Source organism: Hirsutella rhossiliensis (assembly GCF_020360975.1).
Source record: "Hirsutella rhossiliensis strain HR02 chromosome Unknown scaffold00013, whole genome shotgun sequence".
NCBI classification, from domain to species: Eukaryota; Fungi; Ascomycota; class Sordariomycetes; order Hypocreales; family Ophiocordycipitaceae; genus Hirsutella; species Hirsutella rhossiliensis.
This window is the reverse complement of record NW_025408679.1, coordinates 2,665-23,420: the sequence shown is the minus strand read 5'-3', so window position 1 is coordinate 23,420 and position 20,756 is coordinate 2,665. Positions and strand designations below refer to the sequence as shown.

Here is a 20,756-nt window from a genome sequence, read left to right as displayed (position 1 = left end):
GTGAGGACGAGTCGGCGGAAAAGACTAGCCCCGGGGCGAAAGCGGGCGCCGGGGCCTGCAAAGGCAGACATCCGGGACTGGGAAGCGTTCAAGCCACGAATGAATAGTCGGACTGTATTAGTCAACGCGCGGGTAAACCGAGGCTATCGAATACGCGCCCTTGTCGACTGTGGATGTGACTGCTATGCCGTGATCGACGAAGCCCTTGTTCGGAAGCTGCGGATACCCTTCGTCGACTCGAAACCACGAGAAATTGGGGGATTCTCAGAGTCAGCGAAGAGTGTCATATCCCCAGGGTCGTGGCTGTTGTGGTCGAGACAGCTGGATTTGACGAACGTGTCTTTGCATACGTGATCCCAAGCCTGGGCCAGGACATGTTCCTCGGCCGGCCTTGGATGGAGAGAAATCACGTCGTGTACGATGCTGCCAAGCAGCAGATGTACCATGGGAGGGCAGGTGTGACGATACGCCTCATTGGGCAGGAAGAGCCCGCCAAGATACGCGCGATTCGAAGCGCAAGACTCGTGTCGGCAGCCGTATTCACGGCGGAATGTCGACGCGCAAAGAGACGCAAGAAGTGCAACGCGATCTCGATTCATGCAATCAGTTTGTCGGATATAGAGGCGCTTCAGCCGAAGCCGCCAGTCGATCCGAGCGAGAAGGTCCCGGCAGAAGTGCTGAAAGAATTCCGCGACCTATTCTCACCAGGAGAGGCAATGAAGCTGCCGCCACATCGACCGGGTGTGGATCATGAAGTCAACCTGCAGCCTGACAAGAACGGCAACGAGCCACCCTTCCGTGGGGCCCACTCTACAACATGTCACGAGAAGAGCTGTTGGTCTTGCGAAAGACCCTGAAAGACCTGCTGGACAGAGGATTCATCCGAGCGAGTAGCTCAGCGGCTGCCGCGCCGGTGCTGTTCGTGCGGAAGCCGAATGGAGGGCTGCGATTTTGTTGCGACTACCGAGCGCTGAATGCAATCACCAAGCGCGACCGATACCCACTGCCCTCATCGCGGAGACCCTGCAGAATCTGGCCAAGGCTAAGTGGTTCACAAGTTGGACGTGGTGGCCGCTTTCCATAAGATCCGCATGGCTCCGGGACATGGGAAAGACTGCATTTCGCACGAGGTTTGGGCTCTACGAGTGGCTCGTGTGCCCTTTCGGCCTGAGCGGCGCCCCGGCATCATTCCAACGATACATGAACAGTGTATTGCGCGAATGGCTGGACGACTTTGTCACAGCGTACCTGGATGATGTACTGATCTACTCGAGCGGTTCGAAGGCGGATCATGAGGCTAAGGTGCGACGAGTTCTCCAAGCACTCGCCGACGCTGGGCTGCACCTAGACCCAGCGAAGTGCGAGTTTTCGGTACAAGAGGTCAAATACCTTGGGTTCATCGTCAACGCAGGGAAAGGAATCGCCTGCGACCCCGAAAAGCAGCGCGCCATCCGCGAATGGGAGGCCCGACCACGGTGAAGGGTGTCAGAAGCTTTCTGGGCTTCGCCAACTATTACCGGATCTTCATCCCCGACTATGCCAAGATCACGCAGTCTCTGGATGCCCTGCTTAAGAAGGAACTGCCTTTCATTGGGGACGAGCGGAGAACGAGGCGTTTCAGGAGCTGAAGCGACGATTTTGCGAGTCACCGGTGCTCAAGCAGTGGGACCCGAGCCTCCCGACCTTTTGGAGACGGATTGCTCAGGCTACGCATTGGGAGGCGTCCTGTCGCAGGAAGGCCCAGATGGACGTCGACACGCATGCGCCTTCTTCTCGAAGCGACTTTCGCCAGCGGAGTACAACTATCCCATTCACGACAAGGAGATGCTTGCCATCATGAGATGTCTCGACAACTGGAACGCCGAACTTAGGAGCTGCGGCCCATTTACAATCCTTACCGATCACCGCAACCTGGAGTATTTCATGACACGCCAGAAGCTCACGGAACGGCAGAGCCGTTGGGCAGCCGAATTGTCCCAGTTCGACTTCAAGCTCGAGTATCGACCGGGAAGCGAGGCTGTCGTGCCTGATGCGTTGTCCCGCCGTGAACAAGACAAGCCACAGGGCATTGACGACGAGCGGGAACAAGGAAGAATGATACAGTTGATACCGGATAGTGCCATTCCATCATCGACAAGAGCATGTATCAACGCGATGAGTTCTGACTGTTCAGAGGCATCCACCCTGCCGAAGATGAAGGTCTTCGAGGTAGCGGACCTGCAGCAACTCTGGGACGAAACGGTGGCGAAGGACTCGATATTCGGGCAGCCTATAAGGCAGTCCGCGATCGCGAGCGTGCCTTCCCGCCCTCGCTGGGCCTGAAGATCCAGATTTCAGAATGTGCGATCGACGCAGGCAAAAGGCTGACATTCAGAGACCGTATTTGGGTGCCGGGTGGATCCGGAGGAGGTAACCAGGAGGAAGCTGAGAAAGACCAGTTGAGAACCCGCATTGTGCAGCAGTCGCATGACTCTGTTGCGACCGGTCATCCCGGCAGGAAGGTACGCTGGCTATTGTGGCTCGGCGATTCTACTGGCCTGGGCAGTCCCAGCTGGTTCGCCGGTACGTAGCCAATTGCGACACCTGCGGCAGAGAACACATCTGGCGCCAGTCGAAGGGATTTCTCAAGCCTCTGCCGATTCCAGATCGACCCCGAAGCCATTTGTCCATGGACTTCATCACAGATCTGCCGCCTACTGGACCGAGCAAGGCAAGGTACCTGTGGGTGATTGTGGACAGACTGACAAAGGCTGTGACCCTCGAGGTGATGGACAACATGGAAGCTGAGCAGTGTGCAAACCGTTTTCTCCAGTGTCATTACCGATTTCACGGAATGCCACGGTCCATCGTCAGCGACCGCGGGAGCAACTGGCTAAGTAGGTTCTGGAAGAGGTTCTGCCGTCTTGCAGGTGTCACGCAGAAATTGAGCACGGCCTATCATCCTCAGACGGACGGAGGGCCAGAGAGAATGAACCAGGAGATCGAGGCCTACCTGAGAGCCTACGTGTCGTACGTGCAGGACGACTGGGAGAACTGCTCCCTGCCGCGCAGCTGGCACTCAACAATCGTGAATCCGCAGCGACCAAGATCAGCCCCTTTTCGCTGAGCATGGTTACCACGTCGATCCCATCAGCGTCGAGGAATCGGAAGAGCCACCGAGGCATAGAGAGGAAAGCAGAGCTGATAGCCTACTCAGTCGCCTGCAGGAGGTCAATGAGTACATGCAAGCAGTGATGGCCTCCTCACAGCAACAACAAGAAGAGGCTGCCAACGCAAAGCGACAGCCTGCGGAGCGATTTGAAGTTGGTGACAAGGTGTGGCTCTCGATGGCAAACTACAGATCGCCACGACCGTGCAAGAAGCTCGACTGGCTGCATCACAAGTACACAGTCACGAAGGTAATTAGTTCGCACGTTGTTGAGCTCGATGTTCGTGGCTCAATTTACCCGCGATTTCATGTTGACCTTTGCGGCGGGCGCATCAAGATCCGGCTCCTGGCCAAGGTAGATGACGCACAGCCACCACCGGTACAAGATGAGTCCGGCACGAATCTGTGGGATGTCGACGAGATTCTCTGCGCGAGATGGAAGAAGCGGGACGAGGGAATTCAGGCAAGCACTAGTGCGATGGACGGGCTACGCAGAGCCGACTTGGGAGCCAGTTGAGTGGTTGCAGGAACAATTGCGATGAAGGCATTCGAGGACAAGTACGGGCCAATCAAGACCAATGATGGCCCTAGGGAGAGGTACGAGACGCTGGCAGGAACGCAAGAACCCCGCAGACGCCGACCTGGTCGGAGGGGACAAGGGGGTAATGTCACGGGCTGTGCCCGGCTGGTGAACCCGGTTGTACCGGGTCCGGTGGGTCGTGCTCGGTGGCAACACCGGCGCTCCGCGGACCCAGAAGCTGCGAGAACATTCCGAGAAGGGTAATATAAGCTCGCACTCGAGGCTACGCCTCGAGTTCAGCTTCTTTTCCTCCTTAGCTCTAGATAGACAACACCTAGGCACCTGCTTGTTGAATAAACTCCGGGCCAGCCTTTCACAGCTACCTAGCTAACCGGCGACGGCGGCGGCGGTGCTAGTAGTAGTAGAAGCGGCGGTGGCGGCGGCGGCAAAGGTAGTAGGAGCGGCTAGGGCGGCGGCGATAGTGCCCTTAAGAGAGAGAGAGTTAGCGCTATAGGGAGTATAGGAAAAGGAGCTTATATACTTAGGTATAAGAGCGGCGCGCTTAAGGAACTATAAATTATAGTAGGCGGCGGCGGTAGTAGTTAAGGCGCGCTTAGCCTTATTCTAGTCCTTACCTAGCTCTATAATACTTTAAGCTATAGTAGTATAGGTAAGGACGGGCGGCGTAACCTTATAGGCGCGGCTAGCCTAGGTATATAAAAAGTAGCTACCTTAAGAGCGGCCGGCCTAGTCGGCGTAAGGGAGGGGCTATAAAGTATACTATATATAAGAGGAACCTTAGGTAGCGCCCTAAGCTATAGCGCGCTTATACTAGTATAAGGAGTTAGTAATACTTATAAGAATAAAGGTAAAGGGGCTTATAAAAGAGGGCGGCGAGGACTTATACTTATTATTATCGTTATTATCGTTATTATTATCGTCGTTATTATCGCGGCGGCCGGTAGCGGAGAGCGTAGCGGGGGCGGCGGTAGCGCGGGTAGTAAAGTTAACGGCCGAGAAGCTAGGTAGTAGGTAGCGCGGAGCGGCGGTAGGCGCGACTAAGGCGGCGGGGGCAGTAGGTAGGGTAGTAAGCGAGGCGAGGGCGCGATTAATAAAGTTATTAATCTTAGTAAAGAAGTAAGATAAGGTAAGGGAGGATATATTAAATTATTTAAATAACTAGTAAGGGTATAGGTTAGCTTATATATAGGCGGTAGTATATAGCTAAGCGCTAGGAGACTTATAGTTATAATTATAGCTACTATTATTAATACTAATAATAATAATATAGTTAAGAGGAAAGAGTAATAAGGGCGCGCTAGTAGGTTATTTACCTCCTAGCTACGCGCTAAGGTATAGGATTAACGTTATAAGGGACCGCTTATAGAGAGAGGGGTAGGGACCTTATATAAGGGTACTTACCTTTAGTATAGGTCTAGGTATTAGCCTAAACCTTAGCCGATAGCGTTATAGGGTAGGGTAAGCTATATATATAAATACGTATTTAGTAGTAGTAAGCGCGGCGTATAGTTAGATCTTATATAGCTTATTATTATAATATAATAAAAAGCACCTATAGTATAACCCTCTACCTACCTTATAATATAGGCCTAGGGTAAAGGTTAAAGCTAACTTATATTATTTATATAGGTATATTAATAGTTATAATACTACTTAGAGTAATATAGTATTATACTAAATAAGAGCTATTAATATATAACGACTAGTATTATTTTAAAGGGATAAACCTATTAAGGGGTTTATATTAGTAGATATAATAAGGTATAGTCTAAGTAATAATAAGTATATTATATTAGTAATTTTACTATTATAAAGAAATAATAAGTATAAGGAGGCTCTATAAAATAAGCTAGTAAAAAGAGGCTCTATAATATAATCTAAGGGAATAACCTTTAAAGATAAAGACCTTTACTAGATATTTATACCTTCTTTTAAGAAAAGTAGGTTAAGATAAGCCTATCTTAATAAAATAAAATATATATAAAATATATAAGTTAATTATAAGTAGAACGGATACCCTATTACCTATTTTAGCCTAGCGGTTCTAAAGATATCCGCGATACGAGAATAGGTAGGGCATAGAACATTCTAGTTAAATCTACTACTTATACTAGAACCTATAGTCTTATATTAACTATTATATTATAATTAGACTACCTACTAAGTTAGGAGGATATACTATAGATAAAGCTTTTTAGGTACTATAGAATATACTAGAAAGCTAACTAATTAGTCTATTAGTAAGCGAGCAATAGTCTATAAAAGATAAAGAATTTCCTTAGGAGTAGTAGATAAAATAAGTAAGTTTAAAAGTATCTTTTATAACGCTATTCTTTTAATATATTATTTAGCCCCTTATATACTCGTTATAAATTCCGGACGAAATCCTACCCTATACTTCTTCGACTAATCTTTCGGCTTTTATTATTAATTACCCGATCCTATACTTATTACTTATACCTTCTTAAAATTAGTAATAAGTTAAAAGTTATAGACTATAGACTATAACTAAGTAATTAAGTAATTAAAATTAAAGATAAGATTATAATAAAGATCGTAATAATTATAATATATTAAAAGCTATTAAGCTATTTATTTAAAGGAGTATTCCGTTCCTTCTTTATATATCTTAAGAGCTTCCTTAGATCGCTAAGAGCACTAAGTAATCCTATCGCCTAGGAGCGCTAGAGCGCTAGAGCGATCCTATAATCCTAGCCTTAGAGCGTTAGAGTACTAAAGTAACCTATCGCTCTAAACTTAATTAGCCTATTAGTTTATTTAATATTCCTTGCTCCCTAGATTATATATCCTTATAATATATACTAGTCCCCGCTATTTACTAGACCGTAGTTATAATATCTACTCCCTTTTATATAAGGCTATATAGGTACTTTCTTTTACTATAGTTATATTATATTAGCGGCCTTTTTATATCTTAGCTGCTTTCTTAGTCGCTATAGGTATATATCCTATTTATATAGTAGCTACTACTATATATAAAGGAACGCCGATAAAGCCTATAAAGGTATTACCAAGATTATATATTACTAAAGTTACTATTATTAAACCTAACTTCTTTTCTATCTTAGTATATATACCCTTTATAAGAATATACCCTTATATTCCTATTTTACTATTATAAAGAAATAATAGGCATAGGGAGGCTTTATAGAATAAGCTAGTAAAAAGAGGCTCTATAATACAGTCTAAGGGTCTACTAGATAACTATACCTTCCTCTAGGAAAGGCGGGTCAGATAAGCCTATCCTTACAAACAAAATATGCATAAAATGCATAAGTCAATTACGAGCAGAACGGATACCCTATTGCCTATTTTGGCCTAGCGGTTCCGAAGATATCCGCGATACGAGAATAGGTGGGGCATAGAACATTCTGGTTAAATCCACTACTTATACCAGAACCCATAGTCTTACGTCAACCATCACGCCACAATCAGACCACCTACTAAGTTAGGAAGATATACTATAGATAGAGCTTTTTAAGCACTATAGAATGTGCGAGAAAGCTGACTAATTGGTCTACTAGTGGGCGAGCAATGGTCTATAAAAGACGAAGGATTTCCCTAGGAGTAGTAGATAGAACAAGCAAGTTAGCAAGCATCTTTTGCAACGCTATTCTTTCAATATATTATTCATATGCTCGTTATAAATTCCGGACGAAATCCTACCCTATACTCCTTCGACCGATCTTTCCGCTTACGTTATCGATTACCCGATTCTGCGCTTATTACTTATACCTTCTTACACCCTTTTACTACTTAAAGTATATTTACCCGCGCTTCTTAGCGTAGGTACTTTAAAAACTAATAGGATTTACTACTATAGCTTATATAGCGACCCTCCTATTACTACTTCTTCTTATCCTTAGTCCTTAAGGTAAAGATAGAGATATTTATAGTATTATTTATATTATCTTCTTTTTATATTATAAAAGAAGATAAAAAAAACCTTATTACTATTAAGCTTATAAAGAAAGCGGATAAGATTAGTATATATATCTAGTAATATAGATCTTTTACTTAAATAAGTATACTAATCTATATTTAAGCTTATAATAAGGTAATTTTACTTTATTATATTAGGCTAGCTATATACGTTTACTTAATAAAGTACCTCTTTAAACTATATAAGGTAGGCCGAAATAGCTTTACTTTACTTTTAATAGAGTATTATAAGCTCTTAGCCTATTAAGTTAGCTATATTAACTTCGCTATAATTAATATAGAACTTATTAAAGAGGTCGGCTAGTCTATTTATACTAGTATATATAAATAGTAAGAGATACCTTTATAGGTATAGGGATAGGCTTATATAAAGATAGTTAAATTAAGCGTAGATATCCCTTATTATAGCGCTATTAGTATAGAACTTCGCTTTTATATAAAGTAGCTATAGCTCGAGCTCTATAAAGGAGCTATTAAACTTACTAAAGAATAATAGTACCGCTCTTAGTTATATAGAGCCCTATTATTATAAGAGGCTCTTAATTACCTAGGCGAACTAAGTATTATATTCGCTTTAATTTTATAACTATATAAATATAGATATTTTATATATATATATACTAGCGCGGGCGGTTTAACTAAACTAGGTAATTAAACGTTAGCTTTAAAGGTAGCTAAAAATAGTTATTTTATATATAGGGATATAAAGAGGGTAAAATAAAAGGTAGATTATACTATTATAAAGTAGGTATAAGTATAGGCTTAGGTATAGTCCGTTAAAAGAAGGTTAATAATCTATAAGGAGAAAAAAAAAGAAAAGTATAAGCTTAGCCTATATAAGTATAGAGGCCGCTTATATATAGACTTAGCCTAGACCTTAGTCTAGGCTTATATAAGGTAAAAGCCCTTATACCTAGCTACCTAAGCTGCCCTAAGATATTAATCTTATTAAAGGTCTTAGCCTTTATAATAAAGATATCGAGGATAAGGATCTTAAGGAGGTTAGGGACGCTTTAGGCTACTAGCTTAGTTTAGCTAGTAAGGAGGTTAGCCGATTTAATAGGTAACCCCTTAAAGTATAAGGACTAGTTATTACGCTACTTTAAAAGCTTCTTTATTATATAAGAGGCCTTTATTATTATAACTATATTACCCTTATTTAAAATTAATAGGGCTAATATAGCTAGTTCCCTTATAGCCTTATTAAGATTATTATAAAGAGCAATAGGGCTAATAATTAGGATTAATAATTCTTTCTTTAGCTTTAAGATAAGCTAGAAGTCTTCTTTTATATTTCTCTTAGCTAGGGGCTTAGCTAAGGCCTTAGCCGGGGCCTTAGGCGCCTTCTTTATAGTAACCTTAGCTTATAAGCTAGCTTTAAGATTTCCCTAAGTAGCTTTAAGCTACTAAGCGGCCTTAGGCTATTATAGGGGCTATTATAAGAGCTATTAGCGGTCCGAGGTCCCTATAGCTGCCTTCTTAAGACCTTTTATAAGGGTCTTATAAACGGGTTTAATTTTTTAGGCTTCCTTAAGAGCCTAGAAGGCCTATTAAAGGAAGCCCTAGGCCCGATCTTTAAGAAAGGGGTACTAAGGCTAGGTCTAAGTCTACTACTACTATAAGTATTAAAGTATAAGTTAGATAGGCGTAAAGCTAATAGGGCTACTAAGAGTAGCTCTCTTTTACCCTTTACTTTAAAAGCTAGTTAGGCTAAAAGTAGCTAGCTTAAGGTAGGGCTAGGCTAAGCCTAAAGAGGCTAGTCTTTAATATAATAAGCTTAGTATTATCTTTTATCTTAGTATCTTCTTAGTCTTAGTCTTAGGCCTTAGGCCTTTCTTCTAAGGTCTTTAAAGGGCGTTAGCCTTTTAAAGCTTCTTTTAAGCGGGCCCTAGCCTCTAAGGTACTTATTTTAGCCCTTAAGTTAAGAGGGGGGGGGGGTTAAAGGGGTCCGCCTTAGGCCTAGGCCGGGGTCCTAGGTCCGGGCTAGGTTCTATTAGTAAGGGGCGTATAGCTTTAGTTAGTAAGGGCAAGGAAAAGATTTCTACCTATATAAAAGAAAACCTTACTTTATTTATAATCTTTAGTAGTATATTATATACCTACTAGTAGCTATATAAGGCTATACTTAGGAGGGCGTAATTATAAGAGCTTTTACCTTATATAGGCCTAAACTAAGGTCTAGGCTAAGTCTATATATAAGCGGCCTCTATGCCTATATAGGCTAGGCCTATACTTCTCTTCCTTTTCCCCCTCGTAGATTATTAACCTTCTTTTAACGGACCGTACCTAAGCCTACGCCTCTACCTACTCCGTGATAGTAATATACTATTCGCGAGGGTTCTAAGCATATACTTTTTTTATATTTTAGGCTTAGTTTCGAAAAGTTAGCTAAAAAGATATAATAATGTTTTTTAAGTTATACCGCTATATAGTTAGTTATATTAAAGAATAATTAAGTTTTATATATATATTTTAAAAATAAGGCATAGCCGCTTTATATATATATTCTCGCCGTGTATTTAACATCGCTATATTATCCCCCTTTTATAGCGCATCCAACGATTCCAGACTTCTCAGGATTCAATTCGACAGCGTCCTAGCAGACCCCGGTCATGCAGTCGACATGTTTTGCCACCAGCTAACCCACTTACGCACTATACAAGGGCACCGTGGTCGATCTTCTCACCTAAGGCGATCAAGTCTGCCGTCTGGGCTCCACCTATAGATAGTTTCGGGGTCCGCGATTGATGGTACAAAGAATTGGCTTCATACATCACAGGTATGTAAAAGTGATCGGACGTGTGCTGAACAGTATATCGACTGGCAGCGCTCACAGTCACCAATGTCGATCGCAGTGGCGCTTGGGCACTCCGCAATAGCGCAGTCCCGGAATCTGAACATAACTGCTGTGACGGCCAAAGACCGACGACCACAATGGCAGTGGAAACCGGTGTTGGAGGTTATAGTGATGACGGAGAGTACTAGAGTTGGCAAGTGTGCAACGTGCGGCCACCGTGGACCGCTCTCCCTTCCATTTGCCTGCCGCTCGACTGGCAATGATTTAATAAAAGTGTCTGGTAAGAATTGGACGCCTGCATACTGTAAAGAGCGATTTGACACTCCTACGAAGTTTTCGAAGTAGGTTCGGGAGTCACCCCGAAACGCGAGGCAGCAGCGGAAAGCGGAGGTGCGTTGGTGGCGGCTACTATACATAAAAAGCCCAAGCCTGGCCCAATACCCAACAGACATGGTTTGATATCATTGAGTTGTGCGTTGGTTGCTCAATACTGAAGTTGACAGGCCTCGTTATAATCGGTTCAGGCTCGGTTATATCAAGGGATCAAAGGGGATAACGTCGAACGGTTGAGCGAAAAGTGTATCTGAAAAATGGCCCGACACTCTTCCGGTATCGTCAGGAATCCATCTCAGAGGGTTCTTAAGTAGACAAGATACAAACTGATACAAACTTGATCCCAGTCCAAGTCCTAATTCAAGTCCGCTAGCATTATGAACGCTAGCAAGCGTTGATTTTGACTCTTCGGACAATCGATCATTCTAACAACTCTTGAGTTCGTCTGTTGAATGTGCCATGCGCTTGGTGCCAAGCCTATGTAGAGCTGTGCCGGGGATACGGGGCGATGATACGAGAGCAGTCCACTCTCCCCATGACAAGGCCCGTTGTCTGGAGTACGGGGCCGAGGATACGTAAGGTGAAGCTAGGGACAGTGCACGATACCTGTTCGATGACGAGCGGCTCCGAAACAGGTCGATTGAACCCAGGGCGGGACTCTAGGCGCTTACTGTCAAAACCCCATTTAGAATACGTCTATTTTGGATCGTTCGTAGGGACATGCTTGGATATCAAGTCGAATCGCTAACAAGCCATGGCACGGCGAGGTAACAAGGGTAGATTGCGCTTTTCCGCTCTGGCCCGCAATAATGAACGATCAACTATACAAAGAGCCAAGTCAATGGACCAACCGAGACCCTTGGTATCCCAACAAGCCACAGGTACGAATGCCAGCATTTCGCGTGTATATCGGTGATAAGGCTCGAAGGGTCGATGGCGTTTATTTCTCGGTACCATGGCGCAAGTGTAGATGACAGGATAAAGTATTATGGATGGATGGGGATGGAGCGATGGATCAGGAGGCAAGGCTTACGCGAGAACAGACAAATATTATAAAGCCACCGTCTAACTGGAGACAGACTCGAATGCGAAAAAAGTGGACTCTGAGACTCAAATCTCGTAAACGCCTTCAGTCATAGTACCTTAAGACCTCTTGTCGCCGTTTAGCTGTTGCTTCTCACGCGTCGACTACCAATGGCGGATTTCGCCGGGCTTTATGCAAAGAGGTCGTAATTTATATGCTTATAGACTCTAGGTGGTGGAAAGGCTTTGAAAGTGTGTTTTACCGTAGTACACTAGAGACCCTTGGGATCCTCCACTTTACATTGGAGATCAACCAATCTTCTTCAGCTCGACGTCGCTGTTGCAGGCAAAGAAATCAGCAAGTGTTGATGGTCAACGGGGAAAAATAACAGCTTACAAGATCAAGCTCGAGTTGGGCGGGATAGCTCCAGGGAAGCCTCTGTGGTACAGCTTGTCAGCCATGATGCGCCGCTCTTATCAGGGGTCGCCAGCACGCACCGAGCGCCATAGCCATAGTCGGCGGTGATGTCGAGAGTCGCCTTTTCGCCGAGCTTCATCTGCGTGACGCCCTCGTCCCAGCCTGGAATTACAATCGATGTCAGCAATTGGTCGAGTAATGGCTGGTGCTGAACTGTACCCTTGATGACCTTGCCTGTGCCAATCGGGACGACAAAGTCGCCGCGTCCGACTGAGGAGTCAAACCTGAAGAGAGAGGGAGAGCGAGCAGGTCAGCGACAGATCTGCAACGTCCTGATGATGGCGGCGTACTGTGATCCCTTCTTGTCGGGCTTGGACTCGTCCTTCAGCCAGCCAGTGTACTCGATGGTGACGTTCTGGCCGACGGTCGGCACGGGGCCGTTGCCCTCCTTGATGACAGTCTTGGAGACACCCATGATGAGCCTTGTGTATTCGGCCGAGGGATTCGAGATCAGAGGGTTTGCTGGTGGACTGGAATTGTGACGCGTATTGTGCAAAGTTTGATGGCAGACAGCGTTTGGAGGGGTTCAGAGTGGGGTAATATATGAGGACCGCAATTATGTCATAGACGACCCCGCCTTGGATGCTGGATGCAGTTAAGAGGCTTTATTATGCGATCACGTGCCGGGCAATCATTCCTCACCATCGGCTTGAGAGTTGAGACGTGGACAAAATCTAGAGCATCCTGTGCTTTGCTCGGCGAGTGAACGCCGTGAACAACAAAGCATAGAACTCGTCTCGAGCATGGTATAGTTGAGCAGCCCGTCGACTTCTCCCTTGTCATGTCCAGCGCAGACAGCAACGCCCCCAAGGACGTCGTAATCCGCAAGCTCGTCACGGGCCTGTTCAAACTACCCGAGAGTAACCATACAATGGGTTGAAATGACGGCGTGGCTCCACACTCTGGGGCTATAAAACAGAGTGCGTTGCTATACACATGGTGGGAGACGCGTGCCTCCTGGAGACGCATGCCGGTTGCAACAGACCGAGTCGAGATGAGCAACTCAACCCCCTCTCCACCCCCTCCTTCGAGGAAACTCGAGACAGTGCCCTAGGGAAAGCGATTGATGGCTTACGGAGCTCCCAGTGTACTATTTGCGCTGTATCGTCTTGATACTTCAGGCCAAGCGTCAACAAGATGGAGCATTCATGGTATGGTATCAAAGTGAGAACTGGCCACAAATCGGAACTTTGAACAAATTCCATTACTTCTTTTAGCCAAGACTCAAAGAGGAAATCCCAAGAGCCCCTAGTCTACCGACAAGTGTAGCCACCGTCGATGACTATGTCATTACCGGTTGTATAGGTACTGGCGTCCGAGGCGAGGTAAACGTAGGCTCCCTTGAGCTCAACGGCGGTCCCATTGCGACCCATGGGGATCATGCTCCTCCAAAGTTCCTGAGTCTTGGGGTCGATGAAGTCGGATAGGCCCGTGTCGATGTATCCCGGCGAGATGCTGTTGACACGGGCAAAGTCGCGCCACTCGTTGGCGAGCGAGCGGGCCAAGTGGATGCAGCCAGCCTTGGCCACGTTGTACGAGGTCTGTTCTTGGGGATAGTTGGCGATATGGCCCGACATGGAGGCGGTGATGATGAAGGAGCCGGTGCCACGCTTCTTGAAGTGGGCGCCGACGACCTTGGCGCTGTAGGCCACCGAGTTCAAGTCCACCTGGATGACCTTGTCCCAGGCCTCGTGGGACCCGTCAATGACGCCTGCATCGGCCGTTGCACCAGCACTGGAGAGGTTGTCAGCAATCTAGGGTCTTCCAATGTGAAGCCTGCGCACGGGGCTAGATGAACAACGTACTTGGCGATGAAGGCGTCAATCTGGCCAAATTCCTTGATGACCTCGTTGACGAAACGCTCGACGTCGTTAAAGTCGGCGACATTGCACTTGTAGGCCTTAGCCTTGACGCCGTATTCCTTGACGAGCTCCTGAACATTCTTCTCGGCGCCCTCCTTGCGTGACGCGTAGGTAATGGCAACGGCAGCTCCCATCTCGGCGCACCCACGGGCAGCTTCAATGCCCATGCCGCGGGGGCCGGATGCGCCGGTGACGACGACGACCTTGCCCTTGAGGCTGAGGAGGTCGGTGAGACGAGTGGCCTTGGGAGCTAGCTGAGGCATGATGGCGACTGCGACGAATGCTGTTCTGCGGAGGAGGAGGAAGAGTCACTTCGAGCGAAGAGACGATTTGGAATGGAGGCAATGTAGGGACGAGAGGAAGCAGACGGCGAGGAGAGCGGGGGAGGGGGAAAGATAAGCTTCCGAGATCCGGCTTCTTCAGCTCGTGAAAAATGCCGCTAGACAAGGAGCGGCACACAGGCAAGCAGTACACGTGTCGGTAGGTACTCGGGTAGTTTACGGACGTGTGCGTTCGAGCTGGCATCAAGCTGAGCTGCTACTACGTTCGGAGCACACGGCGGCGGAGCGAAGACTCACGGGCCCACCAATGTCGTCACTTACACGGCGCGAGGGAGAGAAAAGCCAATGGCCGGGACACATGTTGTCACCGAGTGGATGTATGTGCATGGGTGATTAGATATGCATGTCGCTTTCGGACAGTCGCTTTGACCATCTGGAGCACGTTGAGGCATTAATGGCTCTTCAAGACATTGGGCCCTGATCGACGCGCAGAGCTGCTTGAGATCCGAGGGATGTCTCACCCTGTTTTTTGCCCCGCCGGCTGACGCTGTGGTACTCTCATCTTGCAGCTTACCTTGCACAAACGTAACATACCTGTCGGACTCTGGAAACAGCGGAGCCCGATTGCAAAGTTTATTCTGTTAGTCCTGTAGGGGCGGAGGCGGAAGCAGGAGCGGCGCTTTGTTCCGAATTCGGCGGGATGGTCGAGGACGGAACGGGGCGGAGGGCAGTTATACCTGCTGCTTGCTACTGGCTGGTCCGAGTCCCCTGTTTAAGTCTCAAGGCCGCAGGCGGAAGGGATCTGGACATGCCAGGCAGTTTCTGAGCGCGGCCGAAGATGCAGAGATCAGCTCGTGTTTCATTGCCCTGACATGGACACATGAGGCTCCAACACATGGCGTTCTCCCGACATTCGTGATGGCGGGACCGAGGTGGAGATGGCCGCCCTCAGACTCGGTGCAGCTGGCAACCAACATATGTTTTCGCTTCAAGGCAAAGTATCGCCTACCGTCGGCCGATCCAGGTTGGGCCAGTAATCTTTCAGCCCGTTGCAACGTGCTGGGCGCGGCAGACAGGCTTCCAGCAAAACGAAGCCAGCTTGGTTAACATTAATGTAGCCACACTAGGTTTCGCGCTCACCGACGGTCGCACATCAAACGCCAATTGTGCCATGAGGTTGCGGTCAAGGCCGTTACTGCGGCCGTCTCGCTGCATGCCGTCATACAGCACCTTATTTTTATTACTCATTTTCGACATTTCGTTCTGGTCAACGATATCTTGTCTTGTTATTCCGTGGTCGTGGACCAATGCGCTGGCCTGTGCTTACCGAGATGAGCGTCGGAGAACTTCTTGGAGAAAAAATATGTTCAGAGACACACACCATCCTCGAGCCGAGCCGCGCACGTACAAGGGTCGTGATTCAAGACGAGAATTCAGACTGACCAAAAAAATTATGACAATTCTCACTTTGTAGAGAATAATGGAATACAGTGTGTGCGTACAAGCAGGGGCAGTTGAGGGCAAGGGCTTCTTTCGCATGGAACCTTGACCGAAAATTTGAGGTACGAACTGCAACCGCTGTTATCTCTACTGCGGGGAGAATAACTGCCTCTCAACACCAAAGGCACGTCAGACGTCTCTACAGGTCATTAATTGTCAAAACCGAACGCTGCACAAGGCTGACACTCTCGATGAGGAGTCTTGGACTTGAACTAGCTAGCTACCATCCATGAGCCCGGAAACGATGAGCAGCTGACCGCCATAGTATAAGATCCAAACCGCATACTGCATCCAAACGTGATGCTTCGAGTCTGCAGGAAGCAGAAACTCCTCTGCCCCGAGCAAGCAGTCGGACAGGGCAAACAGGGTGGCGCCAGTGACCGTATGCTGGTGGGCAATAGTAAGCGCCGCAAATATCACGCAAAGCGAGACCGCCGAGTATACAGCAATTGGCAAACGTAGAGAAGGTCCGACTCTCGGTACCAGCACAAAGCCCATTATTGGTGCCAGTGCCAGCATGACAACGCCGAGAAGCTGTCGCCAACCCTCAGCCAGCACCAACTCCTTGCCATCGCCGAAACCTGCGAACAGTCGAACGTAGAACAGGTGGGCTATCAGAAAGCTGCCTAGGCCGCGGAGAAAGGCCGCTTCGCCGGGCCAAGCAAGGAATGCATCCCCAACCGCGCCGAAGGCTAGAGCTGCCACGAGCAGCCATGACTTCCCGTTTAGAGCGCAGAGCAGGGATAACGAAGCCGTTGACGTCGCCTTGAGAGTCGTGCGCAAGGAGTCCGACGGGGTGCGAATCCGCAAGCCGTAGAGAATGGCGGTGCTGAGTGATATTATCAGTATGGTGATGTCGAATGGGCCAAAACCCTGGAATGTCTTCATGTTGATGGGATGCCGACGAGTCGCGCCGCGCCACTTTCAGCTAAGTGCTAATGCACTGTCACGGCAAGTGAGGGCAATCAACACTCTTCTGGGGATGTCCTTGGCTGACTTTTAGCCTTGAGCTTGTGGCACGTCTTCTGTATTCGGCGTTTTTCGCGGCGAGAATGCACCAGATTCGTAGTTGAGATGTGAAGCAGAAATACAAGGCTCGGACGAGAACTTGTCGGCTTGCGGGATAGTGGCTCATGAGACTTCTCGAGGGTGGGAAGAGCGCGTCCTCTCGCTCTGTGTCGGCCAGCAACCCCAAGTGATTTCATGTGTAAAGTGCGCACTGGGGTTGCGTTGCACCGAGGCCGAGGATAAGGCGGTGGCGGAGAATGTGTCTTATGCATGTGACCGGGATTTTCAAACCTCCAGATCGTCGTCCGCAATCGAGGTTAATTCAGTACATTGCAAATCCGCCGCTTGCTGATACGACCTGCCCTGTAACCCAACGACTCTCTTCACTTGCCAACCACGCATCTATTTGAGCAATGTCGTCCGACGTTCCGACGCGCTTCTGCATTGGCGTTTGCAAGTTCTTTTGGAATGTTGTCCAGCATGTCGCTAGGGGTGATAGACGAAGGTGAAGATTTTGAAGATTTTGAATGAAGGATGAATCAAATGAATTGAATTTTTTGGATCTTGATTCAAAATCTTCAAGCTCCAATTTTCGCGATTCAAGTTGGGTTTGGGCCAATTCAGGCCATTCATGAATGGTTTGAAGGGATCCCCTAAACGAAGTGAATTTGGTGTGTACCTGAGCGATTGCAAAGATGCCTCAAAAACGCCAATAAGTAGTATATACCATGCCCCACCCCCCTTTCGGTAACACCCACCTTTCGGTAGCGCATTAGGAAATATCCCCACCAAAACCCATCAATTTCACTTACACCGATTCCAGCCAGCTTTGAAGATATTCACAAGCCGTCACTTGGAGTAGATAGAGGATTGAGATTCTACTTTTCGATGGTTGAATGTTTGTACAGGGGTCTGTGGCCTGTGCGTACCTTGCACGCGAAATTACCATCCAACCCCCTAATCTCCTTCCGCCTCCTGACGATGATTCTTCTCGTTATTCCTCCACCACATGACCAAAATGACCTTAAAGCGGCCTCGGAGTATTTATACGGAGGATATTATAGCTAATGCGATAATTGATGTCACAAAAACGGCTTGTCGCAGTACCGCGCAAAAGTATGACATACCTCAGCAGTCTATTTCCGACAGACTCAAAGGCCAGGTAGCCCTGGCTGATCAGATCCAGCCTCGTCAACTCTTGAGTAAGTCTCAGGAAGCTCGCTTGGTTTCTTGGATCCTCCGCCAAGAGTCTCTCGGCTATGCTCCCTCACAGTCAGATCCGCGCATGTGTGGAGGCTCTTGTAAACAACTGAACAACGAGCGGACAGTGGGGCGCTGGGTCTCTAAATTCATCAATCGCCATCCGGACATCAAGAACAAGCGTGGGAGACGTCAGGAAGCTAACCGATTTAATGCTTTTACGCCTCGTGCGGTTCACTGGTTCTTCGATATCAGGAAAGGAGTATGGATGGATTAAACCAGAAAATACCGTGAATGTTGACGAAGGCGGTATTATGTCTGGCTTTGGTGAGTATTTGGCTTGTCTTTCATTACTTTTACTAACCAGACTCTTTTTGCCAGGTTTGGATAGTCTTGTGGTTGGGTGCAGACCAAAACGGAAGGCCCTTCTGAAAGGGCCACAGTCCCGCAACTGGACCTCATTTATTGAAGCTATCACCGCGGACGGCCGTGTCCTTACCCTGGCATTATCTTTAAGGGCAAAGAACTTCAGAAACAGTGGTTCTTGACGGAATTCGGCAAAATAGCCGACTGGCATTATAACGTCGCCCAACGGATGGACGGACAACCATATCGCTATTGAGTGGCAGGAGGGTCTATTTGCCCCAGACGCGACCAGCCGATGCCTCAGATGCTAGACTGATCATATTAGATGGACATGGAAGTCATGCAACGGTGCGTTTCTTTATCCACCTCTGTAGGAATTACCGTTAACCGGGACCAGGATGCATGGATGGCCACATGCTTTTTGAACAACGTTTATTGCTGTTACCTTCCTGCCCACTGCTCTCATGGCCTCCAGCCGTTAGATAACGGTGTATTCAATGCCTCCAAGGCAGCTTACCGGAAAGAACTTCAGAAATTGACCTGTTTGACCGATTCTGCGCCTGTTCATAAGGTCAATTTTATACGGGCATATGCTAAAGCGCGCGAGGTTGGAATGACGGCAAAGAATATATTGTCCGGCTGGAGGGTCACTGGGAATGGCGATCTCACGATCCAAGGCATTGCGGCATCCAGAAATTCGCGGACATTGTAGAGACGTCTCCAAAGTCCGCGCCATTTTGGGTTCTGATGATACGCCAAGAAACAGCCACCAGATTCGCGATTTCGGAAAGAACAAGACTCCTGGCACCCGGAGACGATACGCCGTGATAGCTAGAGGCTTTGAAGCCCAAGAACAGACGCTTGCCGAGCACAGCAACAGAATCGCGAAGCTAGAGGAAGAAGTGGCCCGGCTGCAGAGAGGCAAGAAGAGGAGAGCAATTCCGAACCCGACAGACGGTTCATGACTCTCAGTGAAGCTTTGGTGGCTGAGGAAGCCATTCCCAAATTAAAAGCCAAGAGATAGCCGTTGTGCTGAATTCTGACACAGAGGAGGAGGCGGTCTCAGAGGTGGAGACAGCTTCAGTGATCGAAGTCAAGGTGGCAGAAGCCCTTCCAGTCACCACCAGATCCGGGCGAATGGTAAAAAGCGCCGGTACATATAAGAGCGTCCATTTCTCTACGGAATGATATAATTTTTGTGTTTATAATGTTAAGTTCTGATCATATTTCATGTAGTTCAAATGGTAGACTTTTGGTGGAGAATTTTTCAATTGCGCTACCGAAAGGTGGGTGTTACCGAAAGGGGGGTGGGGCATGGTAGTTTTAAGTTATAGCCTTCTAAGAAGTCGATAATCCCGAATACTACAAAAATTAACTTACATAAATACTGATCCGCCTGTCCTAGGCAAATCGACTGAAAATAAGCACTTTCAAAGCTCTGCCGAATCCTCAAAATACGTCGGTACAACGCGTTCAGATCCGCCACTGTACACGTACACTCTTAGAGCCCCAATCCTCCGAAGCCTCCATTGTATCTAGACAGGGGTTGATATCGCAGACTTATCGGCTTGGGATGCAGGAGGTTTGGGGTAGGGAGTGAGGGCCTCAGTGGGAGGAAGAGGTTGAGGAGGATTCTCGCCTGAACACAGATTAGCATATACCTACATATATAATGAGGTATATCCATACATACCATCTTCCAGCTTGCCCGGAATGTGGTCTGGTCTCCAAATAATACTATTGGCAAAGGGCAGGATGTCATACTCCATGGCCGCCTTGATCAACGCCTGATCGATCTTATCTTCCTGAGTATAAGCACTCCCGTGTTACTCGCACCGTATCTGCCTTCAAGGCGTGACGGCGGATACCGAATTCGTCTCTACAACCGCTGAAGAGGCGTTCCACGTCAACTTCAGAGCCAGAGACAGAGAAGATCACGCGCCGCCGCAGCCAAAAGTGGCCACTCGACCTTGTGTTCTTTCCACCACTTCAGTAGGAAGTCTGGAGACTTTGCAATAGACTCGTCGAACTCTATTCGAGGAGCTGCAAGCCACCGTTCAAGCTCCGAAATAGGGATCGCCGCGCCCGTCTCCGCCTCCTCGCCTTCTTCATTTGGATGGCTCTCCATTGCGCAATGGAGACTTGAGGAGACGCTCAGCTGGCCTGGATTGGCTCATAGTTGAGTTTGTGGCATTCAATGCTGCTAGCTCCGGCCACTCCGTTTTGAAATACTTCTTGACTTTAGCCATAATCTCA

General features: G+C 47.6%; 6 protein-coding genes across 6 annotated transcripts; 3 read left to right on the top strand and 3 right to left on the bottom strand.

Annotated features, from left to right (window-relative positions):
• Positions 1-374: 374 nt before the first annotated feature.
• Positions 375-1,628, top strand: HRG_09538 (reverse transcriptase (RNA-dependent DNA polymerase) domain-containing protein; the record flags this gene model as incomplete). Its single annotated transcript, XM_044868009.1, has 6 exons — positions 375-456; positions 535-798; positions 876-976; positions 1,030-1,057; positions 1,244-1,394; positions 1,493-1,628. The coding sequence occupies 6 exons, from the start codon at positions 375-377 to the stop codon at positions 1,626-1,628; spliced, it is 762 nt and encodes a 253-aa protein (XP_044716590.1).
• A 565-nt stretch (positions 1,629-2,193) lies between these two features.
• Positions 2,194-3,106, top strand: HRG_09537 (integrase core domain-containing protein; the record flags this gene model as incomplete). Its single annotated transcript, XM_044868008.1, has 3 exons — positions 2,194-2,208; positions 2,277-2,501; positions 2,546-3,106. The coding sequence occupies 3 exons, from the start codon at positions 2,194-2,196 to the stop codon at positions 3,104-3,106; spliced, it is 801 nt and encodes a 266-aa protein (XP_044716589.1).
• A 9,008-nt stretch (positions 3,107-12,114) lies between these two features.
• On the bottom strand, positions 12,115-12,698 carry HRG_09536 (FKBP-type peptidyl-prolyl cis-trans isomerase domain-containing protein; the record flags this gene model as incomplete). Its single annotated transcript, XM_044868007.1, has 5 exons — positions 12,115-12,142; positions 12,203-12,244; positions 12,304-12,385; positions 12,443-12,507; positions 12,574-12,698. The coding sequence occupies 5 exons, from the start codon at positions 12,696-12,698 to the stop codon at positions 12,115-12,117; spliced, it is 342 nt and encodes a 113-aa protein (XP_044716588.1).
• Positions 12,699-13,536: 838 nt separating this feature from the next.
• HRG_09535 (enoyl-(Acyl carrier protein) reductase domain-containing protein) lies at positions 13,537-14,408 on the bottom strand (the record flags this gene model as incomplete). The annotated part of the gene is made up of 2 exons (XM_044868006.1): positions 13,537-14,017; positions 14,089-14,408. The coding sequence occupies 2 exons, from the start codon at positions 14,406-14,408 to the stop codon at positions 13,537-13,539; spliced, it is 801 nt and encodes a 266-aa protein (XP_044716587.1).
• Positions 14,409-16,142: 1,734 nt separating this feature from the next.
• Positions 16,143-16,814, bottom strand: HRG_09534 (yhhN family domain-containing protein; the record flags this gene model as incomplete). Its single annotated transcript, XM_044868005.1, has 1 exon — positions 16,143-16,814. The coding sequence occupies one exon, from the start codon at positions 16,812-16,814 to the stop codon at positions 16,143-16,145; it is 672 nt and encodes a 223-aa protein (XP_044716586.1).
• A 2,092-nt stretch (positions 16,815-18,906) lies between these two features.
• Positions 18,907-19,465, top strand: HRG_09533 (DDE superfamily endonuclease domain-containing protein; the record flags this gene model as incomplete). Its single annotated transcript, XM_044868004.1, has 2 exons — positions 18,907-19,208; positions 19,261-19,465. The coding sequence occupies 2 exons, from the start codon at positions 18,907-18,909 to the stop codon at positions 19,463-19,465; spliced, it is 507 nt and encodes a 168-aa protein (XP_044716585.1).
• Positions 19,466-20,756: the final 1,291 nt, after the last annotated feature.